The following is a 26,360-nucleotide window of genomic DNA, read 5'->3' on the forward strand; positions in this document are numbered from 1 at the left end:
GTTTGCGACCACAGGGAAACTTTCTTGGCTCGCCATGTGGTAGAATTACACTAAAAATTAAAGAACTCGTGCATAGGCGGTGGTGCCTGGATCTGCAATAAAGCTTAAATCTGCTTTCAAACGAGAACAAGCTCTTTAAATGTTAGAAGCATTAACCTAAGCGGTGTCACAATGATTCTGATCCCAGTCCAAGATTTAATTTAGAGAAATAAATAATTATCCTTAAATGTTTCATTTCTCTTCAAAGTTTCCTGCTTTTTTCTCATTGGATCTGTTTGAACTTAAAGACTCAAAACCTTTGGCAGATGTTTTGCAGAACAAAGTATACATCTATGCAATATGTTAGAATGCCTGGTTGTTGGAATTCAAGGTGAAAGTCAAACATGTAAATCATGTAATCCAATGAAAGGGCATGAGTAACCTTCTCTCCCTCTGCTCCTTTGACTACAGTGAGATGCGTGAGAAAGCAGGGGGTGGAGGAGCCTGCTTACCGTGGGTCTTTCTTGGCGCGGACGCTGGTCTCAAATTTGTCACCGTTGCGGGCCACGTACTCGGCCAGCTTGTCGATGACCGGCTGTATGTCTGGGGGTGGGGGGATGATGGTGGGGGGAGGAGTCGCCACTTTAGGTGCTGTTGTTACCAGGGCGACCGGGGCGACCAGGGCTACCGGCGCAAGCGGGGCTACCGGCGCAACCGGCGCGGGCGGCGTGGGCAGTGCGGCCGGCGCTTGGGGCTGTGTGCTGGGTAATAAAAAAAATAAAAAAAAACACATTTCACATAAGAAGAGATGGAGGAATAACATGAGTGTACAAACAATGAATCAGTAAGCGAGAGAGTGAGCGGGACTGAGTGATTAGCACCACTTCACCCTTCCATCTGTACTTCCCAGATGGCACACCAGAGCAAAGGCTTTGTCCGTGTGTGTGTGTGTGTGTGTGTGTGTGTGCGCGTGCGCACGTGTGTGTGTGTGAGAGAGAGAGACAGAGGGAGAGTGTGGGGTACGACATACACACCTTGTCACAGTGCTGATGGCCGGGGCGATGTGATACATCTGACTGGGAGCTGAGATGGTGACAGGGATGGGGGGGGCGATGGGCATCGGTTCAGGTGGAGGGGTCGTCCCTGGGGGCGGTGGCAATGCAGAGGCCTGAGGAGGTGGCATCATGCCATGGGGCAGAGAGCCGTAGTATGCACTGGCGTCGATCCCAGGAGGAGGCGGCGCCAGACAGCACGTGCCATCCGGGAGCATGCAGTACCCATAGTACATTGCAGCAACATTAGCTGTGGTTTCAAGGCGAGAGCAGAGAGAGGGAAAGAAAAGCAAGAGAGAACATCATTTAAAAAAAGGATTAAAAAAAATGTGCATATAAATGTATTCAAACAGTTTTTACACCGCCACCCCCCCCCCCCACCGTGCCCCCCTATCCTTCCCCACTGTGTCTATGACACGTGTAAGCTCCCAGCAAGTGTGACAGCCTCACTGCTCTGAGTGGGAGAGACGAAGAAACATCCATCCAGGACCGGCCGCCACTCAACGCTAATCTGATTTCAACCTTCACTGCAGGAGCAGGAGGCCAAACACAGGGAAGACATGCACATCCAAGCACATTGATGTATACGCACAGACACCCCCACACACACCCCCACACACACCCCCCCACACACACACACACACACACACACACACACACACACACACACACACACACACACACACACACATACATACATACATTCATATGGTATATTTCATATATACTCCCACCCATATGAACAGACAACAAAAAAAATCTGATGTTAATATAAATGAGAAACTTAAAATAATCTGACGTCTGGATCGTGGTTTGCTTAATTAAATGTACTCGTCAGAATGGATTTAAAAAAATGAGCAGGAAAAGCAAAAGGATGAAATGAAACAAGATAGGATAAAAAAAAAAAAAAGGGGGGGGGGCACTAAATCTGCCTTTTGTTCCATGCCACCAAAAGTAATTATGATCAGATTGCGCTGGAAGTGATTCAAGTAAAGTGGATATACCCTGTGTCTTTCCTCACAATGTCTATTTTCCCAAAAGCCTCTCATTACAGCTATTAGACATCAGTTTCATCCGCCCTCGACTATCTAAATGGCCCGCTGAAACTCTGACTAAAGAAAAAACAATTAAGTACTTGCGAGCTCGATGTTCTTTCACTTCCACTATTTTTAGGAGAGTATACGAAAACTGCAAATGTTAATGTACCCAAGTATAAAAAGGAAAATTATGACTGACAGATATGAATCACAGTGGCTAAAATGAGCAGTTTAGAAAAAGAGAGATAAATATATGGAAACGTGGAACATTGAACATGCTGTTGGAGGGGATTCGTAATTTGAAGTTGGCAGCAAGGCTAACTGGCAACATGCTGCTCTGAATTTAAACAGCCTTCCATAAATAACTTATAGATTCTCTCCCCATCTCCTACACTTTTGGTAGTCTCTTAAATGATTCCTTTGCATGTATAGAAATAAGTGACTCGCACCAGTTTTCAAGGAGAACCACTGTGGAAACACTCTGGGTCTGAAACATGTGGGGCGGACGACGGTTCCCGTGCACAGCAGGAACATGGGTAGCCTCCACATTAGGTCGAGGAGCCTCCACAGTGATGTACCCCCAGATAGATAAAGCCACACAGCAAGACCATCCATAAAATGTGGAGCCTAACTGCTATGGAGCGCCTAGCATGAGGATAAATGCTCTACACCTTCGCAAATCTTTGCCAAACCTTCTGCTTTAGTCATTTCAGAGCCACTTACTTGCATGAACTGTGCTGCCAAGGAGTCACAAAAGCGTTATATTGATTTAATTTGGCAAGGCTCTTGACATCACGCCTTCTTTTCAGCACAAGTTGTTTAATAATACACAGGACAAAATGTTAAATTCCTTGTGAAGGTACTGAGGGAGCCACACACAAAGGCCAGATAACTTTACCCCACATGCTTATCCCTATGCTGAAAGAAAAACACTTCACTGCAAGATTCTTCACTGACGTCCCCAAAGGCCAGAGCTACACCTAATTGAATGTTTTTCGTTTTAAGCACGCAGTCTTTAGTAGAGGATTGTCTGCAGGATCAATTAGTCAATTTAGAGAGAGAAAAACCAGCCATAAGCCAATAAAACAACATTTCACCATTGGGAAATTTAATTAACTGCCACAAACTAAATGGCCCGACCCCAAAATCATATTTCAGCGGTCACTGCTTCGGTGGTTTGGAGGAGAGCAGAAGAGATAATGCCCTTTACTTTCAATCCTAAAAAGATCTTTCAGAGTGTTTCAGAGGAGGGGAAAAAAAACAAACAAACGAGTCAGTCTTTGAACACTAAACCATTATGGACTCAAAGGACTGACAACAAGATCATGAAAGTGGTCTCGGCCCTGACAAACCGTCCCTGATCAATAGTGGTCCCCAGAAACAGACAATAGGTCTCCAACAGGCATCAAGACCTCACAGATGCACATGAATCCCTTTCTCGGCTCATCCTGATGCACAAACAGGGGAATAAATCATCCTAAAAAGGCTTCAACTTTGATCCTCTCAAGTCTGGAATGTGTGTGTGTGTGTAAGTAGCCACAGACAGAAACGGTACACAAAAGGCACTTGCACACTTCCAGGTCTGACCTAAGTTTTATATATAAGACCCAGGTTCTGTTTGGGGGACAAGCAGTTTCCTCCAACAGAGAGTCTGGAGTGGTAACTCTGTGAGACGCAGTCTCCCAGCATCAGATCACTGCGCACGGAAGGGCCTGCAGAAAGGTAAGGTATGTGACTTCAACCTTGAGCTCCTCTGGGAACCTCCAGGGCATGAGGGATATTTTACCCAGAATAATGCACACAACAACAAAACAAACTAGGACAAGCAGCAGCAGGATGCTGATGAAGGGGGGGGGGGGGGGGGGGTTGGGGGGGGTTCAGTTCTTGCGAGATTAAGGGCAAAGCAGTCATCAGTGAAACGGCAACACTGCCCCCGTTCCTGTACTGCTGGGACACCGTCACTGCCGGCTGACTGCATTACCATCAGAGCCGAGATCAAAGGTTCTCTTGGCCCTCACCTGCCTTCAACATCTGTCTTCTAAAAAAAAAAAAAAAAACACACTGCCTCAATGTACGGAAAGGAGCATGAGTTAGAGGAATCCATTGAGGCCGGGGCTGCTTGAAGGTGTGATTTAGTGCTGCCAAGTGAAGCAAGAAAAACAAAGAAGGAAAACCCAGGGATTCGGTTCTCTTTCTCCTTTCCCATACTGACAGCCTAGTGGTGGTTGGCTGGCATTATCAGGGAGCTAAGTGGGTTTGGTGGAAGCAGCGAGACCGTGGGCGACTGAATCTCTGCCAACAAGCAAATGCATCCTGGACATTCATGATTGAGCACGGCCATGCAGAGGAGGTCTAATGAGGTGTGGTGACCATGTGGCTCGCAGCTTTGGAGTTGGGGTGATCCCGAGAGAACAGGTCAGAGGTCACACGCCTGGCTACACAAAGGGCTGCGGCAGAGGAGGCCGGGGTCCGCTGTGCAGCTCGCCAGCTTCTGAGCATTAGTCTGGGTCAGGACGCATCCGAGCAGACTCCCACACCACGGAGATGAGGCATCAACTCACGTCTGTGGAGCGTGACGGGGTCAATTTCCATCGCTATCTCCGCTCCATTCAGTGAGTTGGAATAAACCAACATTCACTGTAGGGAAATTTAATTAACTGCCACAAAAAAATTTCCCTGACCCCAAAATCATATTTCAGTGGTCTCTGCTTCAGTGGTTTGGAGGGAAGCAAAATAACTAATGCTCTTTACTTCCAAGCCTTAAAAGATAAAAGTCCTTCAGAGGGAAAAATAAAATATCGGAGTCAGTTTTAGTACATCAAACCATGTTGCCTGATCAATAGTGCAAAACGGTGCGACCGGCGCCAACAAACACAGACAATGAGTCTCCGACAGGAGTTAAGACCGTGCCGTCTGGTCCCTCTCTGCTCATCCTGATGCACAAATAGGGGAACATCCCATCCCAAAAAGCGGCTTCAACCTTGCTCCTCTCGAGACTGGAACTTGTGTGAAGGACCAGAGCAACAGGCAGAAAAGAAGTCATGCAATGCAGAGGGCTCCACTTTCTGCAACATGAAGGAGGTTTGCCTTTGAAACGATGTGAAGGTGAACATTCAGGGGGGAAGTAGTCTGCTCACTGCAAGCAAGAATTTCTTCACCGATGTCAGTCATGCAAACTGAGACAAACGAGTGGATATGGTTGAGCAGTCTCTCTCTCTCTCTCTATATACAGTATATATATATATTTTATTTTTTTGACACATTTACACACATTTACATCTTTCTCTTCCCCCTGCTCTTTGAGCTTATTTCTCCGCCTCCAAAGTTTCATTTGTCCTGACCCTCTAAATGCATGGCAATTGGAGAGAATAAACATTAAGTGGAAAAGAGAACGCATTAAGGAGCCCTCCGACCCAGTAGCAATCCCTGCCCTTTCTCCTCGACATGAGGACTCACTAGATTGTGTCCGAACATAAACGTCAGAGTATGAGAAGAGACCCATCATGCGTGTGTGTGTGTGTGTGTGTGTGTGTGTGTGTGTGTGTGTGTGTGTGTGTGTGTGTGTGTGTGTGTGCATTGCTTTTTTGTCATGGAGCTTCTGGCCTTGCTGTCTGTTTACAACCCAGAGTCAGGGAGATACAAGAGTGTGTGGGAGACTAATAGTCCTTCCTGTTCTCCCTGCTCAAGCACTGACCTTCTAGATACACAGACAAACTCGGCTTGTGGACGCAAGGCTGGGCTCAAGCTTTCTGTACTTTGTCTGAAAACAACAGACTGCCAGGGCTTTCAGCTGTGAAAGACAGATTGGTATAATGTCAACGCTATCACAAATCATACCTTTACTAAAGAGTGACATGCCATATTGCCTTTTTAAAGTGGAATGACTAAGTGCACTGTTCTTGTTCTTCTTCTTCCACATGGTTAAACTAACCTTTAAGTAAGACATTGGTAAGGACACGGTCAATGTCATTCAAGTCCATTCTGAGCACAATAATGCATGCAGGACCACAGCCACCATCTTGTCACTGACAGTAGCTGCATTAAACAAAGAAAACTTCAACAAACCATTATCATCACTTGAAAATTGACAGTTAAGGGTTGGATTGATCTGTTGGCTAGCTGAACAAAAGGAGAGGGTCTCCATAAAGGGAATGAGCCTTAGCTGCCTGAACTGCAATGCAGGATTGCCTTGTAGAAAACTATTTGTTCACAGCACAATTCTGTCAGGTTGAAGTCTTTGTCTGAAGTCGGAATATACTAGACGGAAAGGACAGTCTTGCTAGCCTTCTCCCCACCTCAAGGACAGAATCTGCAGTCTATTCAGAAGCGGATGAACGGATGTAACACACTGAAAAATAACACAATTCAATGACACAAACAGAAGACATCTTTCGAGTCAGTGTATGACACTTGCACAAGTGCTTTTAATTCCTTGACATTCCCGTTCCAGGAGATTAATTCAACACATTTTCCTATATAAACATTTACATGAATGACATGCCATCCAAGGTTAATAACCATACAAAGGAAGTTAAGCTCCCTTTCATATGAGACACTGAAGGATATCAACAACAGATACGATTAAGCATATCTGTCTCCCGGCCAATATACTGAACATTGCACTCAGTGGCAATAAAGGGCTTTTCTAACAGCCAAACTGCATTCTGGGGAGAATTACCATTCTCTAAAAGAATGGACTGCAAGCAAGGGAACTGGATGACGTAGACGGAGTAAAACTTTGCTTGTTTGAATGAGCTCCGTGTGAACACATACACAGCAATATCGTTCAAACAGACAAGAAACCCAACTCAGTGAGGCTCACAAAATGTTTTCCCTTTGGTGAATGGCTGACACTTGTACAGGGAGTTGAATTCCTTGACATAACAAGTCATGGAGATTTAATTAAGAAAACAAAACTTCTCCGTCTTGATAAAGATTTATACAAACAGATTACGCTTCCAATGTCACCTCAATTACACAAACATCCTTTCAGAGGATATCCTTGGCTTGGACATGAATATCAAATAACCAGACTCCATTGTTTAGCGGTCATACCACAACAGCAAGCAGCATTCTGGAAGCCAAGCAGCATTCTGGAAGCCAAACAGCATTCCGTGCGATCTCTACCAGAGTAGGCAGAGGCAACAGATTCTATTGATGAACCGAGTGGAAAGTCGCTGTCAGGGCATGCTCTCTGCATACGAGCTAGTTATCAAGTTTGGCTCAGAGAATGTGAAGCTATTAACATTTACTCATACTATCTGAAAACATTTTCCACTGAATGGCCAGCCTGTAAATGGTGCTGAACATGAAGTTTGAAAAGTGATGACCCCCAAAAGCCTTTCATTGAATCAAACCTGCTGATTAGCAATTCCTGCTAAAGAAACTCATATGTAGAGAGTTTTCCATGCTGTGTGAAAGCCATCATCTGTGAAGAAGCTCTCAGTAACTGTTGAAGGCCTCTCAAGCTAGTAATTTAGTGTTTGCCTCAGTTTCTCGCTTCCACAGTATGGATGGTATAAAGAAGCTTTACTCACGATCGGTGTACTCTGCTTGTGTGGGCACCACAGGCTGAGCCACCTCTTCTTCAGGCGGAGCTGGAGCTGGTGTTGGAGTTGGCACTGGGGCGGCAGCAGCAGCAACAGCGGCGGCAGCGGCAGCAGCTATGCTGTTCTTCTCCTGCTGGGCTTTGCGGACCAACGCTACCAGTGGGTGATCTGGGTCAATGACTCTCAGGGGCTGCCGAATAGAAGCAGGTGTTAGAGAGAGACCAGCAGCAAACAGAGGCAGACAATCATGTTCCTGAAGGGCCACTGTGGGTTGTGGTTTTACAATGATTTCGATATGAGACTAGGTGACAGAGCAACTACTCTGGGCTTTAACTAATCATATAAATCATCAAGGCACTTATGGAGATGTTCAACACTAATACCTTCAGTGACTGGCTTGACACCCGGTTTATGGATTGTCTTAAACAAAATGCATTATATAAGAACTAGCCTCATACAGAGCAGTTACACAGACCAAATCAAATCATATTCTAAAATGCTATTCTCTAACCTCTAGCTGCAATGGAAGGTAAAAGCACACCAAATTCCAAATTTCTAGGTTAAACAGTTCTTAAGACAATGAAATGTATATGTTGCAGTGCCCTCTATGGATGAAATTCCACCACATTTGGCAAGTGTCCAAAGAATCTCATAAAATCTCTGTAAATTCACTTGCGTGAGTCACCATTTTCGAATAAATGGTCAAAATATATTAGGGATCCAGCAGCATCGCTGCGTGGACCCCTAAATAGCTTCACACTTTGAAGATGAGATTCACACTTTGAAGCCTAGCTCTCCTATCTCTCTAACTCCCATCAACAGTTTAGCGAGCAAAAGAAGAAGAAAAAGAGCAAACTTCTTTCATATTGGGAAAAGGAAAACAAAAAACAGTTTGTTTAATTTGGATGGAAGATCTGATAAGTGGGTTGTGCGCCACACTGCAAATGACATTGTCTGACATGGGCTAACCGTACAGAATATATAATTAGATGACAGAGAAAGAAAACACAGCTTCTTACTTGTCATTCTACAATAAATAAAAAAGGAGAAAAAAAAAATATATAAACAAACAATCTTAAGTGCTTTGAAGTTAGACGCTTTGATATCAGGCCCAATTATGTCGGGACTGGTATGACTTAATAGTAATATGTAAAAAAAAAGTCTGTGGCATCTTGAACGCTGCAAAATCCAATCTGTGGCTGCAATTAGTGAGCAGTTATACCCCATGAAAAATGCAAATGCTGAGCGCATGGGCTATGGGCGATATGGAGGAGTGAACGAGGACAGGAGTGCACATAAAAGAGTATTGAGACGGTGCCGCAGTGATCCAAGCTGATGGACGTCTAGGCCGCCACTGGACACTGTTGACCTGACAGGCCGACACGGACACACATCTAAAATGATTAAGAGGATTTCTGAATCCTTAATAGATAAGCTGATATGAAGTCTTTTAGGTTGGTTGATTTTGTTTATCAAAAGATAGGAAGAGCTAAGATCAAAACAGGGGTGGATATGACCCTGGTTCATATTTTATTCCATGCTGACTTATGTCAGCAGTGGGGATACAATGAGGCTATATTTGACCTTTGGGAGTCAGTAAGTGATACTCCCAAAAACAGCTTCGAAGGGCGGGAGGGAAAGGTGGAGGTTGCGGGTGGAGGTAGGTCCTTACCTTCATCAGCTCTTCCAGCCGTGAGCACTTCTTGGGTGCCATGAGGCTGGGGTGCAGGTAATTGCCATCGCCACAGTCATCGTCGGAGTCGTCGGACTGTGTGTCTGTGGATGAGCCACATGGAGAGAGAGAGCGAGAGAGAGAGAGGACGGACACCATTAGACCTTTGATGATAAAGAGGGCCTCTAAATCTAAGCTTGCAGAAAGAGTACACATCACTAATCACAGTGTTGTTTCAGAGTGCAGAGTCATTTGTTCCTGTCTCATGGAACATATTACGGCTTGTTAACATCTGATGACCTCAGGAAGTCTTCTAGTGGTGTGCGTGAGAGAGAGAGAGTATGAGAGTGTGAGGGAGAGAGGGAGAGAGTGAGAGTGTGAGGGAGAGAGAGTGATTGTGTGTGTGTGAGTGTGTGTGTGATTGTATTAGTGAGAGAGTGAGAGAGTATGTGTGCATAAAGTATGGAAATGGGAGACTATGTGCATGTGGAGTGTGATTTGAATCCTACCCTGCTGTTTAGCTTGCTTTTTGTCAGAGATGGGTACGTAGCGGCTCTCCTTCATGGCGCGAAGGATGTGCCTGTAGTAGGGGTTCAGGTAGTGGTCGAAGCACAGGAAGTCAAACTGGGAGTTCCTTGACTGCTTGGCTTTCAGCACAATCTCAAACTGGGCACCTTGCTTGCACACAAAGTTGGCAGTGCGCTCAATGATGGCGTGGGTCTTTATGGTTGCTGGCTGCAGGGGAAAGAGAATGAAGAACACAAAATGCTATTGGGTGCTTTTTGAAAAGTATAAACTCTTATAGAATGACGATATAGGCCAACTGCTTAAGATTTGAGCTACGTTTACCCGTCTGACCCGTAAAATGTCACAAAAATGCTTCCATTGACTAGTGACTGACCAGGACTCATCTCACTGATTCCCCCCTGTCTAACGTGAGAGAGAGTGTGTGTGCGTGTGTGCGCGTGTGTGTGTGTGTGTGTGTGCATGCATGCATAAGGAGATGCAGGTGGCATCGAGTGGCTGACATGGTAGCTTGTAATGGCTCTGTGATGCCGTTCTGCACTACATAGAAAATGCAGTCCGACCTAAGGTAACTTAAATTGAAAGACCGCGGCAGCAGCTGCTGCATGCAGTATTCATCACTCACAACTCGTGCCTTGTCTGATCCAGATACCTCAGCTAGAGCACGCAGGGAGGCATTCTCTGTAATATAGACCGCGCTCGTGTCCCGTAAATCCAGCGAGAGACACAAATAAGGGCCCGTGAGACAGTATGCTACCTTTTAAAGGCGTCCCATTTACAATAACTCATGAGAGCGACAGGCAAAATGATGATCACATAGAGCTCAGGCTTGATTTGTTGCCCAACTGGTTGTTCTGACGTTGTTCTTGGTGATAAGTTGTGCTCGAGGTGCAGTAAAGATAGAGAGGGGGGGGGGTTACCTTGACAGAAAATCAATTCAGACACATTCAAACATACACGCACATAGACTTGGCATGGGAAATAATTTACGAATTGAAATGCAAAGCTGGCCTCGGCCCGTTTCAAATAAAGACAAACGTATTGGCTTGATGGCCTTAGGGACTGATAAGGAAAGAGAAAAGGCCAAGAAAAGAGGAGGGAGATGAGAACAGGGAGGGAGGGTGGGGTAAGAGAGTCATCCACCTCAGCATCAAATAAACTTGTGATTACAAAGATAGAGAGTCTCCTCAGTCAGACCAGTAAGGATGCGGCTGGAGGACAGGGGCTCACCATGAAAAAAACAGAGAGAGAGAGGCAGGGGAGATAAATAATTCAGAGCGAGCATTTGTAGAACCTAACCTGCTTAAAACTAATTGGGTGCATCACGCTGCCACTGCTGAAGGTTTCGCTAGTGTCCCAAACCCAAATCTCATTGGTCGAGGAAAGAGGAAAACATGAGAGAGAAAAGAACAGAGACGGAAACATGCACAGGTAAGAAATGAAGAAAGCTGGTGCCTGGAGGGAGAGAAATGAAATGATAGTAAAGGACAAGAGAGGAGAGGAGAGGAGCGGAGAGGAGCGCAGGGGGGGAGAGGAGTGCAGAGGGGGAGTGGGAGACCCAGCAAGTAGTGACAGGGAGGGGGGATCTCCAGAAAAGATGCAGAACAAAGGGAACTGCTCCAGCTACAAAGACAGTTGCGGAATTCCACTCATGACGCATCATGTGTCTGTGTGTGTACGTGCTTATGTATGTATGTATGTGTGTGTGTGTGTATATCTGCATGAGTAGGCTCCCAATCAAGAGCATGCAGAGATGAAAGACCCGGAGTCTCACATATAAGCTGCTGGCAGATGAAAGGGGTACAGCTCTGGGTGTGCGTGTGCGTGTGTGCGTGTGAGTGTGTGTGCGTGTGTGTGGTGGAAGGGCCAATGAGGAAAGGTGAGACGGTGGGGAGGTTGAAGCAGACTGGGGGCACCCATCCTCCAGGACTTGGCGGTATATCAACTTTATAAGATATACCGATATATTTTCAAACGAGCTACAGGATGAGACAATATCGTTTACACCGATATAGTCTGATGTTGTTACATAACCTGTCTCTTGCGTAAAGCCATGCCAGTGTTTGCTCCTCCCTCTCTCCCCTCTCAAATTCTCCACAAAACCCTTTTCCCAGTCTTCCTCTGTGTCTGTGGAGGTCCTTCTAGACCCCATAGTTCACATTTATTTAATGTATCCCATCTGGTTAAACCATTTCCAATGTGCAGACTGTACATACTTGTGAGTCGCTGATATGTTTACCATTGCGTCATTTAGGTAGAAAGATCGAGAACGGTTTCTCGATCATTGATGTTAGCAGTCTTCCGCTAATAAACATGGCATTAGCCAGCTTCGTGGGTAACTAATTTAGCAATGCACAGCATTATAAGCTGCTGTAAGCAATCAAGTTTGTCAACAGCTTAGCCTACACCACTGAGCTAATGTTAAATTAAATGTTATTTTGTGTGACTGCTTTTGCTGCAGTCAGACATGAAAAGTAGAAAGATTAAAGTATGTCTTCATATGTCTATTGTGACATGCACCAGGACATCCCTCAAGCTGGAAAATGTTAACAGGCTGGTCAGAACTTTGAGGGCTAATAGCTATTTTGATGAATTTACACTGAAGTTTTAGTTTCCTGTTTTAGTTTACCGTCATACAGAGTACACTGTGGTAGTAATTAGGGGCCTCGTCGTGATTGTGTTATTGTAACCGTTCGTTTAGAGAAACTCTTTGAGCCACGAGTATAATGTTAATAAGAATCATCTTACGCTTTGAAAGGTTTATTTTGAAAATACATACTTTTGCATAATTTTGGGGCTTTTGCAACTGGAAAGATAAAATTGTATTAAGTGCACCGACTCTAGATGATAACTACTGTGATGATACAGATACTGTCCAAACAGATGAAAATACTATGATAGAAATTTTTGTCCATATCGCCCACCCTGACACCAAAAATAGCAACAGAATAATGTTTCAAATATAGTATATTAAAGTGGATGTATATGTATGTCTGTGTGTGAGTGCGTGTGTACTTACCAGTTCCATATCAGGGGGGATGGTGAGGCCAGGGGGGGCTACGAAGGGTTCTTCACTGTCCTCCTGTTCCCCTTCTGCGGGTGAAGGGCACAACCAATCAGGACCAGACAGCAGAACACAAACACAAAATCAACAACAGGCAGTGTGACGTGACGTGAGGCAGCGGCGCTGCTTCTTCCCCCACCGCCTGGAACTCCACGTGCACTTAAGGCTTCACTTTTAGTTACCGGAACCTTTTTCTGAGCACCAGCGGTTCCCGTCAAACCTCATTTAGGGACTCCACCAATCTAACCTAAGCCCTATCCGTTCCACACAAACACACATTCAATAAGGCCACACACACACACACAGTTGCACACTCAATACACACCCATTCCTATGTCAGCAACAGTGGGTGTTAGATCAGCTGGAAACTGGGAATGAAAATTTCATGCTGTGTCTGCACTGGTAGGCGGAGATGGGCTGGGTAGAAGCTTTTTTCTGGCATAAGGGCAACTGGTGCATTCATGCCAACTCTGGCAACTTCAGCAAAAAGCATCTGTCCTGCTTCTAACATCTCTCTCTTGCCCATGCCCCTAATGTCTCACACTGTTCCATACCCCCTCTCAACCCCATTATCTGCATTCATCCCAAACCACACAATGACTGCACTGGGGCCTGCATGAGCTGATTAAATCAGTTTATGAAGAGCCCAAAGTGTGGCCTGCTTTTGGCTTCCAGAGCTAACTATCCAGGGCCCCCACTGATGGCTCTGATGCCAATCACATAGATCACTTGTGTTCCAGGACCACTCATGGTGAGATGAGCTCCTGCTATGTGCTCATCCCATTCAGACTCCCAGCAGCACTACGGAGTTTTGGTTGACAACTAGCAAGCTAACTACCTAAAACATGTGCGAACACCAACAACAGTACACTAAGCATTGATAAAAGCTTGCTTGCATGCCAATTAGTGTCTTTTGGTAATATAGTTGCCGATGCTATACTGTGAAAGCTGGATGCTTCATCCAAGACCACTGAACTACATAGAGCATAGCCTGGGCAGCTAGTGGTATTGACAGGTCTGTTTATATGTCCTTCATGTGAATATACATCCTAATGAACAATATAGCTGAAAGCAGCAATGAGGGGGCCAAACAGCCCAGCAGGGCAAAGTTGCCATGGAAACCCTAAATATGAGATGCCTAGATATGAGCTGACTTCCTGTTTGGGGGCTTTGCTGTCAAACTCAATAGGCTGTAATAGAAGAACGGTTTTGAAAATTAAAAAAATGTATCTGATCTGGCTTTGTCTCAAGATCATCTGTGCCAAATTTGGTGAACATTCAACAAGGTTTGTGGCCTGCTAGCGCTCGGGCCAGCACTGTTCATCGCAACAGAAGCCCGTACTCAATCACAACAGTGGAAAGACCCTTTGGATTGGTCCCGTATACCTACAACGTGTTAGTATTCTCTTCTCGCTGGAGCCATAGGCGAGATGTGCACAGGTAGTGCAGCTACTACTTTCGGAAGGTAAGCTCTCAGAGAGAGAGAGTACATCGCAACTGTGGTATACGTGGGTAATAGCTGGGCAAACGGAGAAAGGTTTGCAATGTTAAGCCTAAGGGGAGAGCGAGCTGCAGATGGAGAGAGGGCTGGTGCATGCAGAGCAGAGCAGAGCAGAGCATCTGCTTCTCATTCTGCTCAGGGGCCGACAGCACCACGCCTGCTACCAGCCTGCAGCTTCAGAACAGAACCGGGGCCCTTTCCAGGAAGCGCCACTGCTTAAGCATTCATCACACAGAGATTTTGGTGTCTGTCAGTGTATGAGTGTGAAAGACAGAAAGAGAAAGACTAAGAATTCGGTTTTGGAAATAGTATTTACATAATAGACATGGTAGTCAAGTTTATAATCCATTGAGATATATATATGAGTGTGTGGGTGCATATTTTTAAGTGGAGCTGTGCGTACAAGCGAGAGACAGAGAGAGAGAGAGAAACAGACAGGAGGGTTAGGCAGACATGGGAGGTTCAGCTGTAACGTCTCTCCTGCCCTTGTCGTCTTCTTCTCCTCCTCCACCTGTCACTACTATCCCTCCTCTCATGTCTTCACACTTGCCACCCTCTAAATCACCACTACACAGCCCCATGTCCCTCCAGTTAATGGAACTGGATTTAAGAGGAAGAAATTCCCCATGTCTCGTGTGTATGGCCATCTGAGTGCAGGTGTGGGTCCATGCGCTCTCACCAGCCTCCCTGTTGGCCTCCTCCTCCTCCGTGGGTTGAGAGGGGTCATAGTAGTCTGCACTGTAGCGGTAACCCACAGCAGTGTAAGTGCCCTCATCTGCCAACGACTCAGTCAGGCGCTTGTATTCCTCCTCTGAAAAACATAAGATGTACACATATTGTTATAATACTAGGCAAAACAAACACAAATAGTAAATACATAAATAGAATCACAACTCTTAGACACAGAGCCTCTCTGTGTGTATCACAGTGCATCTTTTTGAGACAGATAATAAACAGACATCGTTTTCCTCATAAGAGAAACAACAGTGAATTATAAATAAAGCCTGACCAATAAATTGGTATCTGCGTTTATAACTGCCAACCCATGTTTTTTAATTAAGTGAGGGAAAGCAAAAAAAGCGAGTAACATCAGTCACCATAGCTTACATTTGACAGCAATATAAATGTTAGCATTAACATTAGTTGAGTGATGGAGGCTACCTTGATTGCTGATTTATTAATTACGTTAAGTAAGGCAGTTGTACTGAATAAATTAATAAAGGCCATGTCATTTTCTCTCATCATATCCCACAAGGTCCCTGGCTATATAGCTGACAGTTGTTAAGTAAGTTAGCCAGAAAGCTAGCTAATGCCATGGTTTGTCATACCTACCTATACTTATCAAATGTATTATCTAAAAACGAGAGCAGAACTCTTGATCAGAACTCTTCGAATCACTATACAAAAAGTTGGAGAAAATCTTGGTGTTTCTGTGAAAAGTGAATCGTCTGATGTCATTATTGGATTTTTAAATGATCAAATAACAAAATCGGTATCACTCTTAAAAACCTTTTATCGGTTGAGCTCTAATTATAGACCTCGTTTGACAGACATCTAGAGGTCGCAATGAGAAAGCATGCATAGGTACACACATTTTAAAGTCTCCACAAAGTGAACCCATTAAGACTCCCTCACCTCTTTTAGTATCAGTTTAAGATACAAGTGATGATCTAGGATAACCCTCAAAGCTATTTGAAAATTGTACACAACAAATACAGTGTTTTTCTGGCGAAGAAACCTTTGAGAGTCAGACTTGAGCAGAATGTTTCATTCAATCAAAGATTCAACAGTTTGAACAAAACGAACCTGACCGTGGCTAATGGCAGATAAAATAACAGCCATTATAAATACATAGTCAGGTTAAGTGAAGCATTTCATGTTTGACCAGGCTCTCACGGATTAAAACAAACACAGACGATCTTTTATGGATAGGCTTTTTGTCTAGATTGTGACAAGCATCCTCTGGGGTAGCTAAGCTGAGAAGTCCTTAGAAGAACCCTGCGGCGGTGCATTTTCTTCATCAATAATAAATGAGAACTCACTTCAGGCGTATAGTATTTACGTAACACAGCTGCCTGAGTCCAAGGAAGTTCTCGAAAAGGATTAAACACACAGTGTAAGTCCTTGATCTATCTTGAGAAAAAGGGCTGTGCATTTTGATCAGTGATATATTACCAAACACCTGAAGATGAAGCAATGGCCATGGTTCGGTAGTCCCTAAACAAGCACCTATTTAAAGACAGGCACTGAGTCAGCACACCAAGAACAGTATCTGTTGGCAGGAAATAGCCTGTCCTAATCCCTAAGTGCTCCAAGGACACATGGACAGGGTTTCCTGGCAAACTAAAAACTAAAATAAGCAAGGCAATGTAACAACAGGTAGGGCCAATTTGGTTTTCTACTTTGCTCATCGAGGCAAGGTACAATGACCCTGAAATACTGGGATTTACACTGAATGTCTAACACTAGTTCTTGTTCTTGTAAACAACTTCCAAAAGAAGAGGTTGAACACAACTGACACAAACTTGCCAAACAGCAGTGGGAGCAGGAAAGAGTTGGTGTGCTCGGGATTGGCAAGATCATGAAAATGGAAGCAGAATATCAAATGTCAACTACTGTTATTTATCGTATTATCAAATGTTAACTACTGTTATTTACATTCCCCCCTCAGTGGCTATGAGTCAAGTGGAAACTTCCAACCACCAGCTTTTTCCAAGTAAAAAAAACTAAAAACAATCAGTATTCGAGAGCATAACTCATGCATATCTTCTTCTCTGGAGACCTTGGCAGAGTAGTACAGTGGTTGGGAGTGCAGAAGTCTAAAGACAGCCCATCTACCTTCCCCTTGCCTGACACAAGAGACAACCTGCAAACCTCATCTGTTTTTAAAGAGTTGGGTCTGGATGTATGAATGATGGGCAGTGTCACACAGCCCATTCTACATCCGCTTCTATGGTGCCAGGGCCCGTGTCATTCTCCATCACAATCACTGAAGCGCTGGCACAAGAGCAGTAAGGACAAAACCACACTTAACATAATCAATAAAGCTTATTACGTTTCACCTGATCTTAATGTAGACCGATGGAGGCATGCTGAAACAAAACAGGCTTGAGTATCTGTCTGAAGGGCATGATCTGTGTGTGTGTGTGTTCATTCTTGAGCAGTGGGTTAATGACCGTGATGACTGGTGCACAACCCTGCTGCATAGTGATAGAGATACTATTCATCCCCTTCTCTCCACTATGCACAGCTTAATGGTCCGCTCTATTATACGAGACAGGTCATTTAATCACTATGGACTGTTACCCCTCTAATTAAGATCCACTGATAACTGCTGACATTCCAGAGCGCATTCACATTTTGTAATCATCATACTTATGAGACAATAAGAAAGACGGGATCGCAAATAAATAAACCAAAATGACTGGGCTAGATTATTTGAACAAATCAACGTCAGGGTCAAGTAGGTCTTAATCACTGACCTGGCAAAAGAACTCGGCGTAAAGCCATCGGGAGTCCCAGGCAGACGCACTGGGGTGAGCCAAGCGAATATTGCCTGCATGGGACGTTTGGGGGAGCCCTGGCATGAGCAGGGTTGGGGGGCGCTGGGACTGAATGGCACCCGACAGAAATGTGGAGAATGTGGAGAAATGTCACTAGATTCCTCCCATTCCTCAGCCAATGGAAAAGGGGCATTTAAACCTATGCCATCCCCGTCAATATCCTTTATCTTTATTTTTTTATCGAATTGTTTACTTTTGCACAGCATTCTTTATTCTGGACTTCTTTTCTGTTGACTGGGTGCAACAATGCATTTGATCTTAGAGTACTCATGCATTAGAAACAGAAATTGTAACTTTAGTAACAATTGTAATAACATCTATGTAGAAAACAGCAAAGAGTGTAATGCTCCATTGCCTTGGTAACTATGACTGAAAGACTGCTGAAACTCAGAGAGCAGGACCTTGGGTTTCAATTCAAGGATCTCCACCATATACACCTGGCTGCTCTGCCACCTACATTGCTGAACCGCTCACTGCTAATATCCAACTTGACCTTCATTCACAAGAACTTCTTTGTGAAGTAAACTCCATTGGACAAAGTGCAACAAAAACAAAACATCTTGCCATACATTCGTTCCCACCCTCTCTCTCACCTTGTCTGGCCTCCTCCTCTAGAAGGTCGGAGTGAAGAGCCAAGTATCTTTCCTCATCACAAAGGGCTTCAATCCTGGCCTCTTCTTCAGACAGCTGGTAATCAAGGTTCCAGGAATCTGCATCATAGTCGGAAAGGTCATGCAAGTGACCCCGCCCATCGTACCTGCAATGTGAGGGGCATGGTTAGAGTGTGATGGAAAGCCGACTGGGCGGCCAAGCACACAGAACATACTCACCGCTCTGGGTGACCCTATGAAATAAAGGATTTGGATCGTTGGACAAAATGAAGAGATGAACAGATGGAAAAAGTGGTTAACAAAAGAAAGAAGAAAAAACAAACAAACAAAAAAACAAGCTACGTTCTCCTACAAGACATTTTACTCCTTCAACACTGTAGAGCAAAGACAGTATACATCCCTGGATGAAGAGAAGGCCAGAAGCCTTACTGGAGCATTTCTTGATGCATACAGGCCAACCTGTTCTGCTCTAGAAACTGGATTTTGACTGAAATCAAAACTATTTCCTTCTCAGTTGTCCCTATTCTGAGTGCAAATAAGAGCAACAGAACTAACAAAACAAGAAGAAACGGCTCACCTCTTACCTTTACATGGTTCAAAAAAACATTCCACCTTGAACCCCTTTACAACTTGAGAGCGCTAACATCATTCCGATTTTTGTCTTTTTATTACTGTTAGAAAAAAAAAGAGGTAACATCCACACAATCCCGAGCACATAAATACCTATCCGCAAGAACCCAAATGGACGAAATTTTCCTGCGTTCGCTCCTTTTTCCCACCTCTCCGTTCCAGTTCTCTTGGAGAGGAGTGCGCAGATGGGTTGGCAAATGGGGGGGCCGGAGGGACCCCTTTAGCCATACTTGCTGGGGAAATAAGGTCTGATTACGTGATAGAGAGACATACACATACACATTTGGAACAGGAAACAGCACCATGCTGATTACGGTGGCTCATGAGAGAATATTTTATTAGTAGTCAACACTGTGTTCATTCAGACCCAGAGTCTGATGTTTGACCTCAAGCAATAAGGCGGGAGTGGGGGGGCTTCCTTCAAGCATATTTACAAAGATATTTGGGAATTGTGACTGTAATGGAGAGCCACCTTAGATCAGGCATAGGCTTCACAACAGTAGTGTCTTATGTGAAGGAATTTGCTGTGATTTGCAGCTAAACACGTGAGTTTTTCAAAACAAAATAAAACCTTCTATTCAATGTGGCTGTGACCAAAGCAAATTCCTTCCATGAGACAAGATGCACGAGGCCTACCCTTCACAGGTCATTGCAACAGATGCATAAGTGATGTTTAAGCACAATCTTACATCTTTCAAGTTGCGGCCAGTGATTAAGGGGTATAACAGTTACAGCAAATGAGGCTGTCTAACTGGCTTTAGCTAACTGTTATAGTAGCAAACCATTAACTAGCTAGCAAACAGAGTCGGTCCTGTGGGAGGACAGTGCATCTTGCCATAATGTTTTAGATCACTTAACGCTACTGCTTCTTCGTCTTCTTCCAGCTAAAAACGAAACTGTGTTAGAGACATAGATGTGGACGCAGTCCCTCTGTCTCTTTGGTACTGATTGGGCTAACGTTAGCAAGCTAGCTACAATTTTGGCTACACTGGAACCGCGCCTGGTGCAAAGGAAATCCAAGAGGTCCCTTCGGAAGGCAAAGTTGGTTAGGTATGTATCCATGTGAGTTTGTTCAACCGACCTATCAATCATGATGTTCTTGTCTCCCATCCATGGGATAAGGTGTTTGTCCTGTTCGTGGAAGTGAGCCCTCTCATCGTCCCGGAACAGCTTGCAGGCATAGCCAAAAACCAGGAGCTCCGCATACTTGCTGCTATCACTCTCCTCCTTCGCAGGCTTGTTATTCTTATCCTTCTTACTGCCTCCGCGTCGATACATTCCAAAGTTCAAGATACTAGACTATGTAACTTAGACAAATCACTGTAGTTAAACGTTCTCACTTATAGTTTTCTCATTTCCACCAAGACAACACAATTTACTACTCCAGTTAGATTTCAAAACTGCAGAGAGCACACAGGAAACCAACATGGTTGTCTGAGTAAAAGCAGAGTATTTAAGTGAACGGCAGATTCAATCATTTCCCCATCCCATCAATTTGTGGGTTTTAAAAAACAGTTTGGAGATCAAATATAAACACACATATATATTAAATTGAGATAAACATTTTATTCATGAATTTATGGTGGAATACGAAACAATATTTTTGGATTTGTAGGCTACATGCTATATTTTGATATTGAATGTGCGGCCTAGAAACGAAACAATTAATCGCCTCAATAACCAATCAGAGTCTAGAATGAAGTTGCACAGTCAAATGCTAGTTTGTTTACTCTAGTTACAAGACAAGATGACTAACATAAAGCTTTGTTTGTGTCAATGAGATACAGTTATGAATAGACGACAGTAAAGCTCTTCTGTCTGTGTGTGTTTCGGTGTAATATAAGGTGTTCCAGACAGTTCTCGATGGGATGAAGTTTTATGTTATGGTGTTTCCGAGCATCTTTTCAGGCTGCTGCCTTTTTCGCAGGCAATTGGTCATGTGAGCTGAGCTACAATGTTAAAACTTTTAAATAGAAATAAATAAATGCCTTAAAAACTCTGATATATATCTGACTGAGGTCATTTGGGTGTCCATCAAAGGAAAGCAACTAGGTCCACATGCAGGTTTTCACTGTGTTTCACGGGTATATATGTTTGTGGAGGTAACCTGTTTTTACAATGCCCTCAAATTCATTTTGATGAGAGACACTGTCATGTGAAGGAGAGATAGCCAGACCAGATCAGACCTGTTGCTCCAATTAATCACGCAGGCTATTCACTGTGTAGTAGTTGTGGTCTGGGCACGAAACCCAGTTAAAAGAACAGCAGGAAGTCACCATGTATATCAGCTAGCAAGATGGCTTTTTCAGTGCCTTGTTGCCTACCGTTATTGGTGTTGCAACAACTAGCTACATTTTGTGTTTCAGAACTCCTTCCTCTTTACAACTTGGGCAACATCGGAGTTTATGTGTATGCAACCAAACAGATAGCCATTACATGTACAGATATTATTCAGTGTGGATCTGAGGCATATTGTAAGACTCAGTTTTGTTCATCATCACAAACCATAAATCAATCTAGATTTTCAACTATCGGTCTCTATCTCTATCTCTATTTCTATTATATCTATAAAACTAGATTGAATAATTTCAAGGTAAGACAATGTTTTTTTTTTCACCTGCCTGTTTTTGTCTGGTTGTATAGCAAAAATGACGATGGGCTAAGGGCCCAGGCAAATCAGTTACCTTTACAGTGTGTGAGCAAGGTGGTATGGCTTACATTCGACTTTGATGCTACCACTGAAACATTTCCCACATGAATGAAGGACAGATGTCTGGAGGAGCAGCCGTGCAGCCAGGATTCATACAGTCTGCAGAGGTTTCAGTGTGTGTCAACCGTATATCTCTTTCTACTTCAGGCTTCAGTAATTTGTTTTTGTTGTGTCAAATGGGTTCAAAATACATCTTTATGTGGACATGCATCCACAAAAGCTTCTATAAGCCCTGCTCATTGAAGAGTCTGGACAGAATTAGAGTATTTCTAGTGAGTCTCTGGCCCTCAGGACTTCAGTCATTTTCAAGTGATGGGCTGAGCAGGGCACAGAGAGAGAGAGATGAGTGGCTAGAACTAGCCTGATTAGATTATCATGTTGTAGTTTTAACTGAAGAAATGTAACTGGGGGTAATCAAAATAAACAGACTCAGCAGTGAACAGAATGTGCCACTAACCAACATCTTCCAAATATTAAAATGTACTTTCTACATTTCATTGGGATCATTTGTAGGGATTTTGGACTACAGTAAAAGCTCATACCATTCTGTCATCCAGTACAATACATTTCTTCATTATTTATTCACCAACTTGACATTTCTGTGTAGTTACTTGACTGTCCTCTGATTAGACACATGCATGGCAATTGAACAGAAAGGTCAAAATGACAGGAGGACTATGGGGGACGCTGCAGGAAATGTCAAAAGCATATTTTTCTTCTGAGAGGAAATTTAATTTGCAAAGTCATTCTTACAGGAGAAATTGCCAAATATATTCCAATTTCAGTGCCTAATCACTATGTTACCAACCAACCACTATGTTATGTCATTTTCAAAGGAAGTTTCTTACAAGTCACCCCTCAGTTTGCAAAAGAACAAATCAAGCAGAATAATCACAGAATGAGATGGTGAAAGAGCAAGAGAAATATTTCAAATCACCTCCACTCGCTAATGAACTATCTAACATACACACTGACCTTTTCAACATAATTTAGGATTTCACTAAAGAGACTTGTAGTGAAACCCGTACTATACGCTCCATTGCTTTATAGACAATTTAGTTCTCAACTAAGTGTTAGAGAGGGTCACTAATGTAGTTATACTCAGAGTGGGAGCTGGGAAGTGATTCTTTTTTACATGCACTTTGTATGGAAGAACTTTAATTATGTGGCCTTTGTATTTGTCAGCTCTAAGAGCTTGCAATTAATCACCCTGCACGCTTATCTTCATGAACACACAATGGAGGTTTCTGGATGTTGTTTTGTGGTGAATATGGTTGTCCTCCCCTTGCCATCATACACAGAATGCTATGTGTTACAGGTTACAGAGTCTCGTGTTGGATCATGTTCATGTTGACACTTTTGTTATGACCACAGTAAGTTCTTCCAGTAAGGCATAGTTCATAGGGCCTCTTGCAGTGTTGACAAGACCTAGATAGATTGTCCCAGACTTGCTAACAAATCTCCCAGCTGACTTTGAATTGAAAAAGCATGAGACTTTCACCTTTTGACGTGGGTGTACCTTGTCAGATGTGTGGACTGCATCGCTGCTGTTGATGAGTGGAGTTTGTCAGATTTAGCTTTACTGTTTCGTCACTCTGCCATTATTGGAGAAATATGTGTGTGTGTGTGTGTGTGTGTGTGTGTGTGTGTGTGAAAAAAATGTCTGGCTAAGCAATTAAGCCAGTTGGAGATACAACATGCTCCTAATGACTCAACCCATCATCTCTGAGGACACACTGTGTAATGAAAAAAAAAAAAAAAGAAATTGCATGTGTACTGTAAGATCTGGAAATCACAGTTTCATCATAAATTATTGAAGAGATGTGGGCGCCAAATAAATCCCTGTAGCCAGTTGCTTGTCTAACTCCATGTAAAAACTATGTTTTTTTTTCGTGTTCTGCAAATGTCGAAAAACCTGTTCTACATGGCTGACACTGAGGGCACCATTAGGCTCAGTGGTGATGTTTTATGTTAAATGCATCGAAGGTCCTGGCAATTAGACAGTGTTGTGACACAAACAACGAAGGCCAGCAGTCGTGCCAGCTGCAACCAAATGACAGACATAAATAATAATCAATAAGAGTAAATAGGAGCTGCCAGCTGTATACAGTGTTAACATGCAAAGAGTATTCTTCATCACAGACAGCGCCCTCAGCAGCCCTGAGGAGCATGTGTGAACGAGTGTCTTCCATCTGTCAGTCATTCATTTCATAATGTGTTTATTTCTCCTCTCTTTTCCCTCTCTTTATGAAGTCTGTCCATGCTTTCCCTTTTTATTCTAGACTGCCCTTGGCCTAGAAAACTGATTTCTTTCATTCTTTCTGTCTGTCTGTCTTTCGTTTCGTGCTTGACTCTGTCTCCTTCTCTCCCTGCCCCTCTATCTCTGCCGTTCTTTTCCCTGTTTGCTTTTCTTTCTTTCCTTCCGACCCCCACTATCTCTGTCTATCATGAAAGCCCATGCTTTCTCACCTCTGAGCACCCTACTGCTTTCTACCATCCTTCCCACTGCTGAAACAATGAAACATGGGGTATGACATGGTTCCTCCTTTCCCTAGGGCATTGAGCTCCGTGACTGGAAACCAGATTAAGCTGTCTCTGATAGCATCTCATTTGAAAAGACAGAGTAGATAAGGCTTCAGATGATAAATAGCCGCTCACTGCCTTGGCAGAAGATACCGGCGGTCAGACACAGACCCCTGGCCCTCCGCAGATGTTTCCCTTTCCCTGGCTGTACTCTCTGGGTCTGATTATGCCCGTACGCCTCTCCTGGTTCTGTCAGGGCTCCAGCTTCTGTACTGCAGGTAAAGAGGAAAATGTAACGGCAGGACACGACTGGGATTGCTAGTTGGGGCTTTCAGCCCTGATGAGGTTACGTGAGGCCAATTAATGGGAACAATCAGGAAAATTAAAAGACCTCTGATGTTTCAGCCAATGAAGATAAATCTTTTCTTGAACAGTGCTATGTTCATCCGTAGGAGACCAATACAATGGCTTGAATTCCTCTATAGATATATGGAGAAATGTGGAGGCACCCGACCAGCTTTCGCTTTTCTTTGCAAATCATCTTTTTCTGTGTCCAGGTAAATGTTTTGGACGAATTCAAGAACTTCAGGCTGGATTGGTTGGGAGACTTGCATAACAAAGCAATGGTGGATGGAGATAAATGGTGTGGTAATTATGGTGTCCAATGAAGAGATGAATCTTGTCTTGAACACTCCCATGTTTCACTTGTCAGATTGAGAACAACACAATGGCTTAAATGTGACCTCAACAATATGGATAAAAGTGCTGGAGAAAAGCAATGTGAAGTCAGGCAGTATAAGGTATTTACTTTTGATGAAGAATTCCCAGCTAAAACACACAGACCATGATAAATATTTGTTTGACCTTAATTTGACCTTAAAACAGGTTACTACATCAGGCACCCTTCTTCTCAGCATGTCTTTTCATTTAGTACAGCAGTGTAAACTGTACCCAATAGGATTTTTTCTACCTTTCAAATAAGTTGAGAGTATGTTACAAAACACACATACAGTACACATCAAATTGAATGCTCCCAGACACATACAATCCTGTAAATAGACATAATTTCAATCTGCCATCTCACCGTAGGCATGTTACACCATCTTTCATGGAAATACCATGGCAAGGGAATTATACAATGAAAACGTCAAGGTGAAATATATGCTGCTTGAGGAAATCAAACACACCAATAGAGAGTGGGAGTTGAAGTGGTAGTGGTAGTGAGCATTTGATTCTGTCTGATAAAATGCATGTGTATGTCATCTCTGTTCAGACTTTAGACCCATTATATCTCTAAAATATGTCACTAAGACGTCACCAATTTCACAAGGTGAGGAGCAGCTAACCATAGTTAGCTTTACCGATCAGGGATCACAAGTGATTTCACAACAACCACACATATCGACTACCTAAGGATTTGATAGCCACAATCTGATGCATAGTAAATCATATGTTTTAGGCATTAGAGCTGTAATGTTCAGTTTCATTAGAAACTGTGGGGTGTGAGTAAAGAATTGTCTGTAACCATGGATCCCAATCTTGAGTCAAGCGACACGTTGTAGTCATTCTTTTTTCTGCCTCACCATATTGGTAGCAACATCTGTATTTTCACGAGAAAAGACTGACCAAATGGTTTGCCTAGATTTCCTACTGGCATTGTTTCACTCACACAACATTTTCACTGATTTTGCAGCAACCCGATTTTCATTTTTCTATAGGGATTTTTTCTTTGGAACCAGGAAGTGTTAAAAAGCTAACACTAAAAACTACAAACATCTGGTCGACTTCCACACTCTATAAAACCTTGAGCTCAGAAACACATCACAGAAGTCACGCCAAAGTGAACCAGCACACCAGCTCGGCTGCTTCTCATGTGGATGTCAACAGCGCGCCTCCAGCAAGATGCTCCTGTCCTGGTGTTGAGGCCTTCTGTTTATCCAGTGC

At 43.6% G+C, this 26,360-nt stretch overlaps 1 protein-coding gene across 1 annotated transcript in view; it reads right to left on the reverse strand.

Moving 5' to 3' along the window:
• The window catches only part of LOC105890643 (splicing factor SWAP), an 86,572-nt gene extending 65,947 nt beyond the window's left edge, over positions 1 to 20,625 (reverse strand). The window contains exons 1-9 of the mRNA XM_012816708.3: positions 20,265 to 20,625; positions 18,536 to 18,699; positions 15,059 to 15,190; positions 12,834 to 12,907; positions 9,799 to 10,024; positions 9,290 to 9,393; positions 7,606 to 7,807; positions 1,014 to 1,281; positions 492 to 740 (exon numbers count right to left, since the gene is read on the reverse strand). Of these exons, the coding sequence (XP_012672162.2) occupies positions 492 to 740; positions 1,014 to 1,281; positions 7,606 to 7,807; positions 9,290 to 9,393; positions 9,799 to 10,024; positions 12,834 to 12,907; positions 15,059 to 15,190; positions 18,536 to 18,699; positions 20,265 to 20,461 (1,616 nt within the window). The 5' untranslated portion in view covers positions 20,462 to 20,625. The remainder of the gene's footprint in view (positions 1 to 491; positions 741 to 1,013; positions 1,282 to 7,605; positions 7,808 to 9,289; positions 9,394 to 9,798; positions 10,025 to 12,833; positions 12,908 to 15,058; positions 15,191 to 18,535; positions 18,700 to 20,264) is intronic.
• Between the last annotated feature and the right edge of the window lie 5,735 nt (positions 20,626 to 26,360).

This window comes from Clupea harengus, chromosome 12 (assembly GCF_900700415.2).
Source record: "Clupea harengus chromosome 12, Ch_v2.0.2, whole genome shotgun sequence".
NCBI classification, from domain to species: Eukaryota; Metazoa; Chordata; class Actinopteri; order Clupeiformes; family Clupeidae; genus Clupea; species Clupea harengus.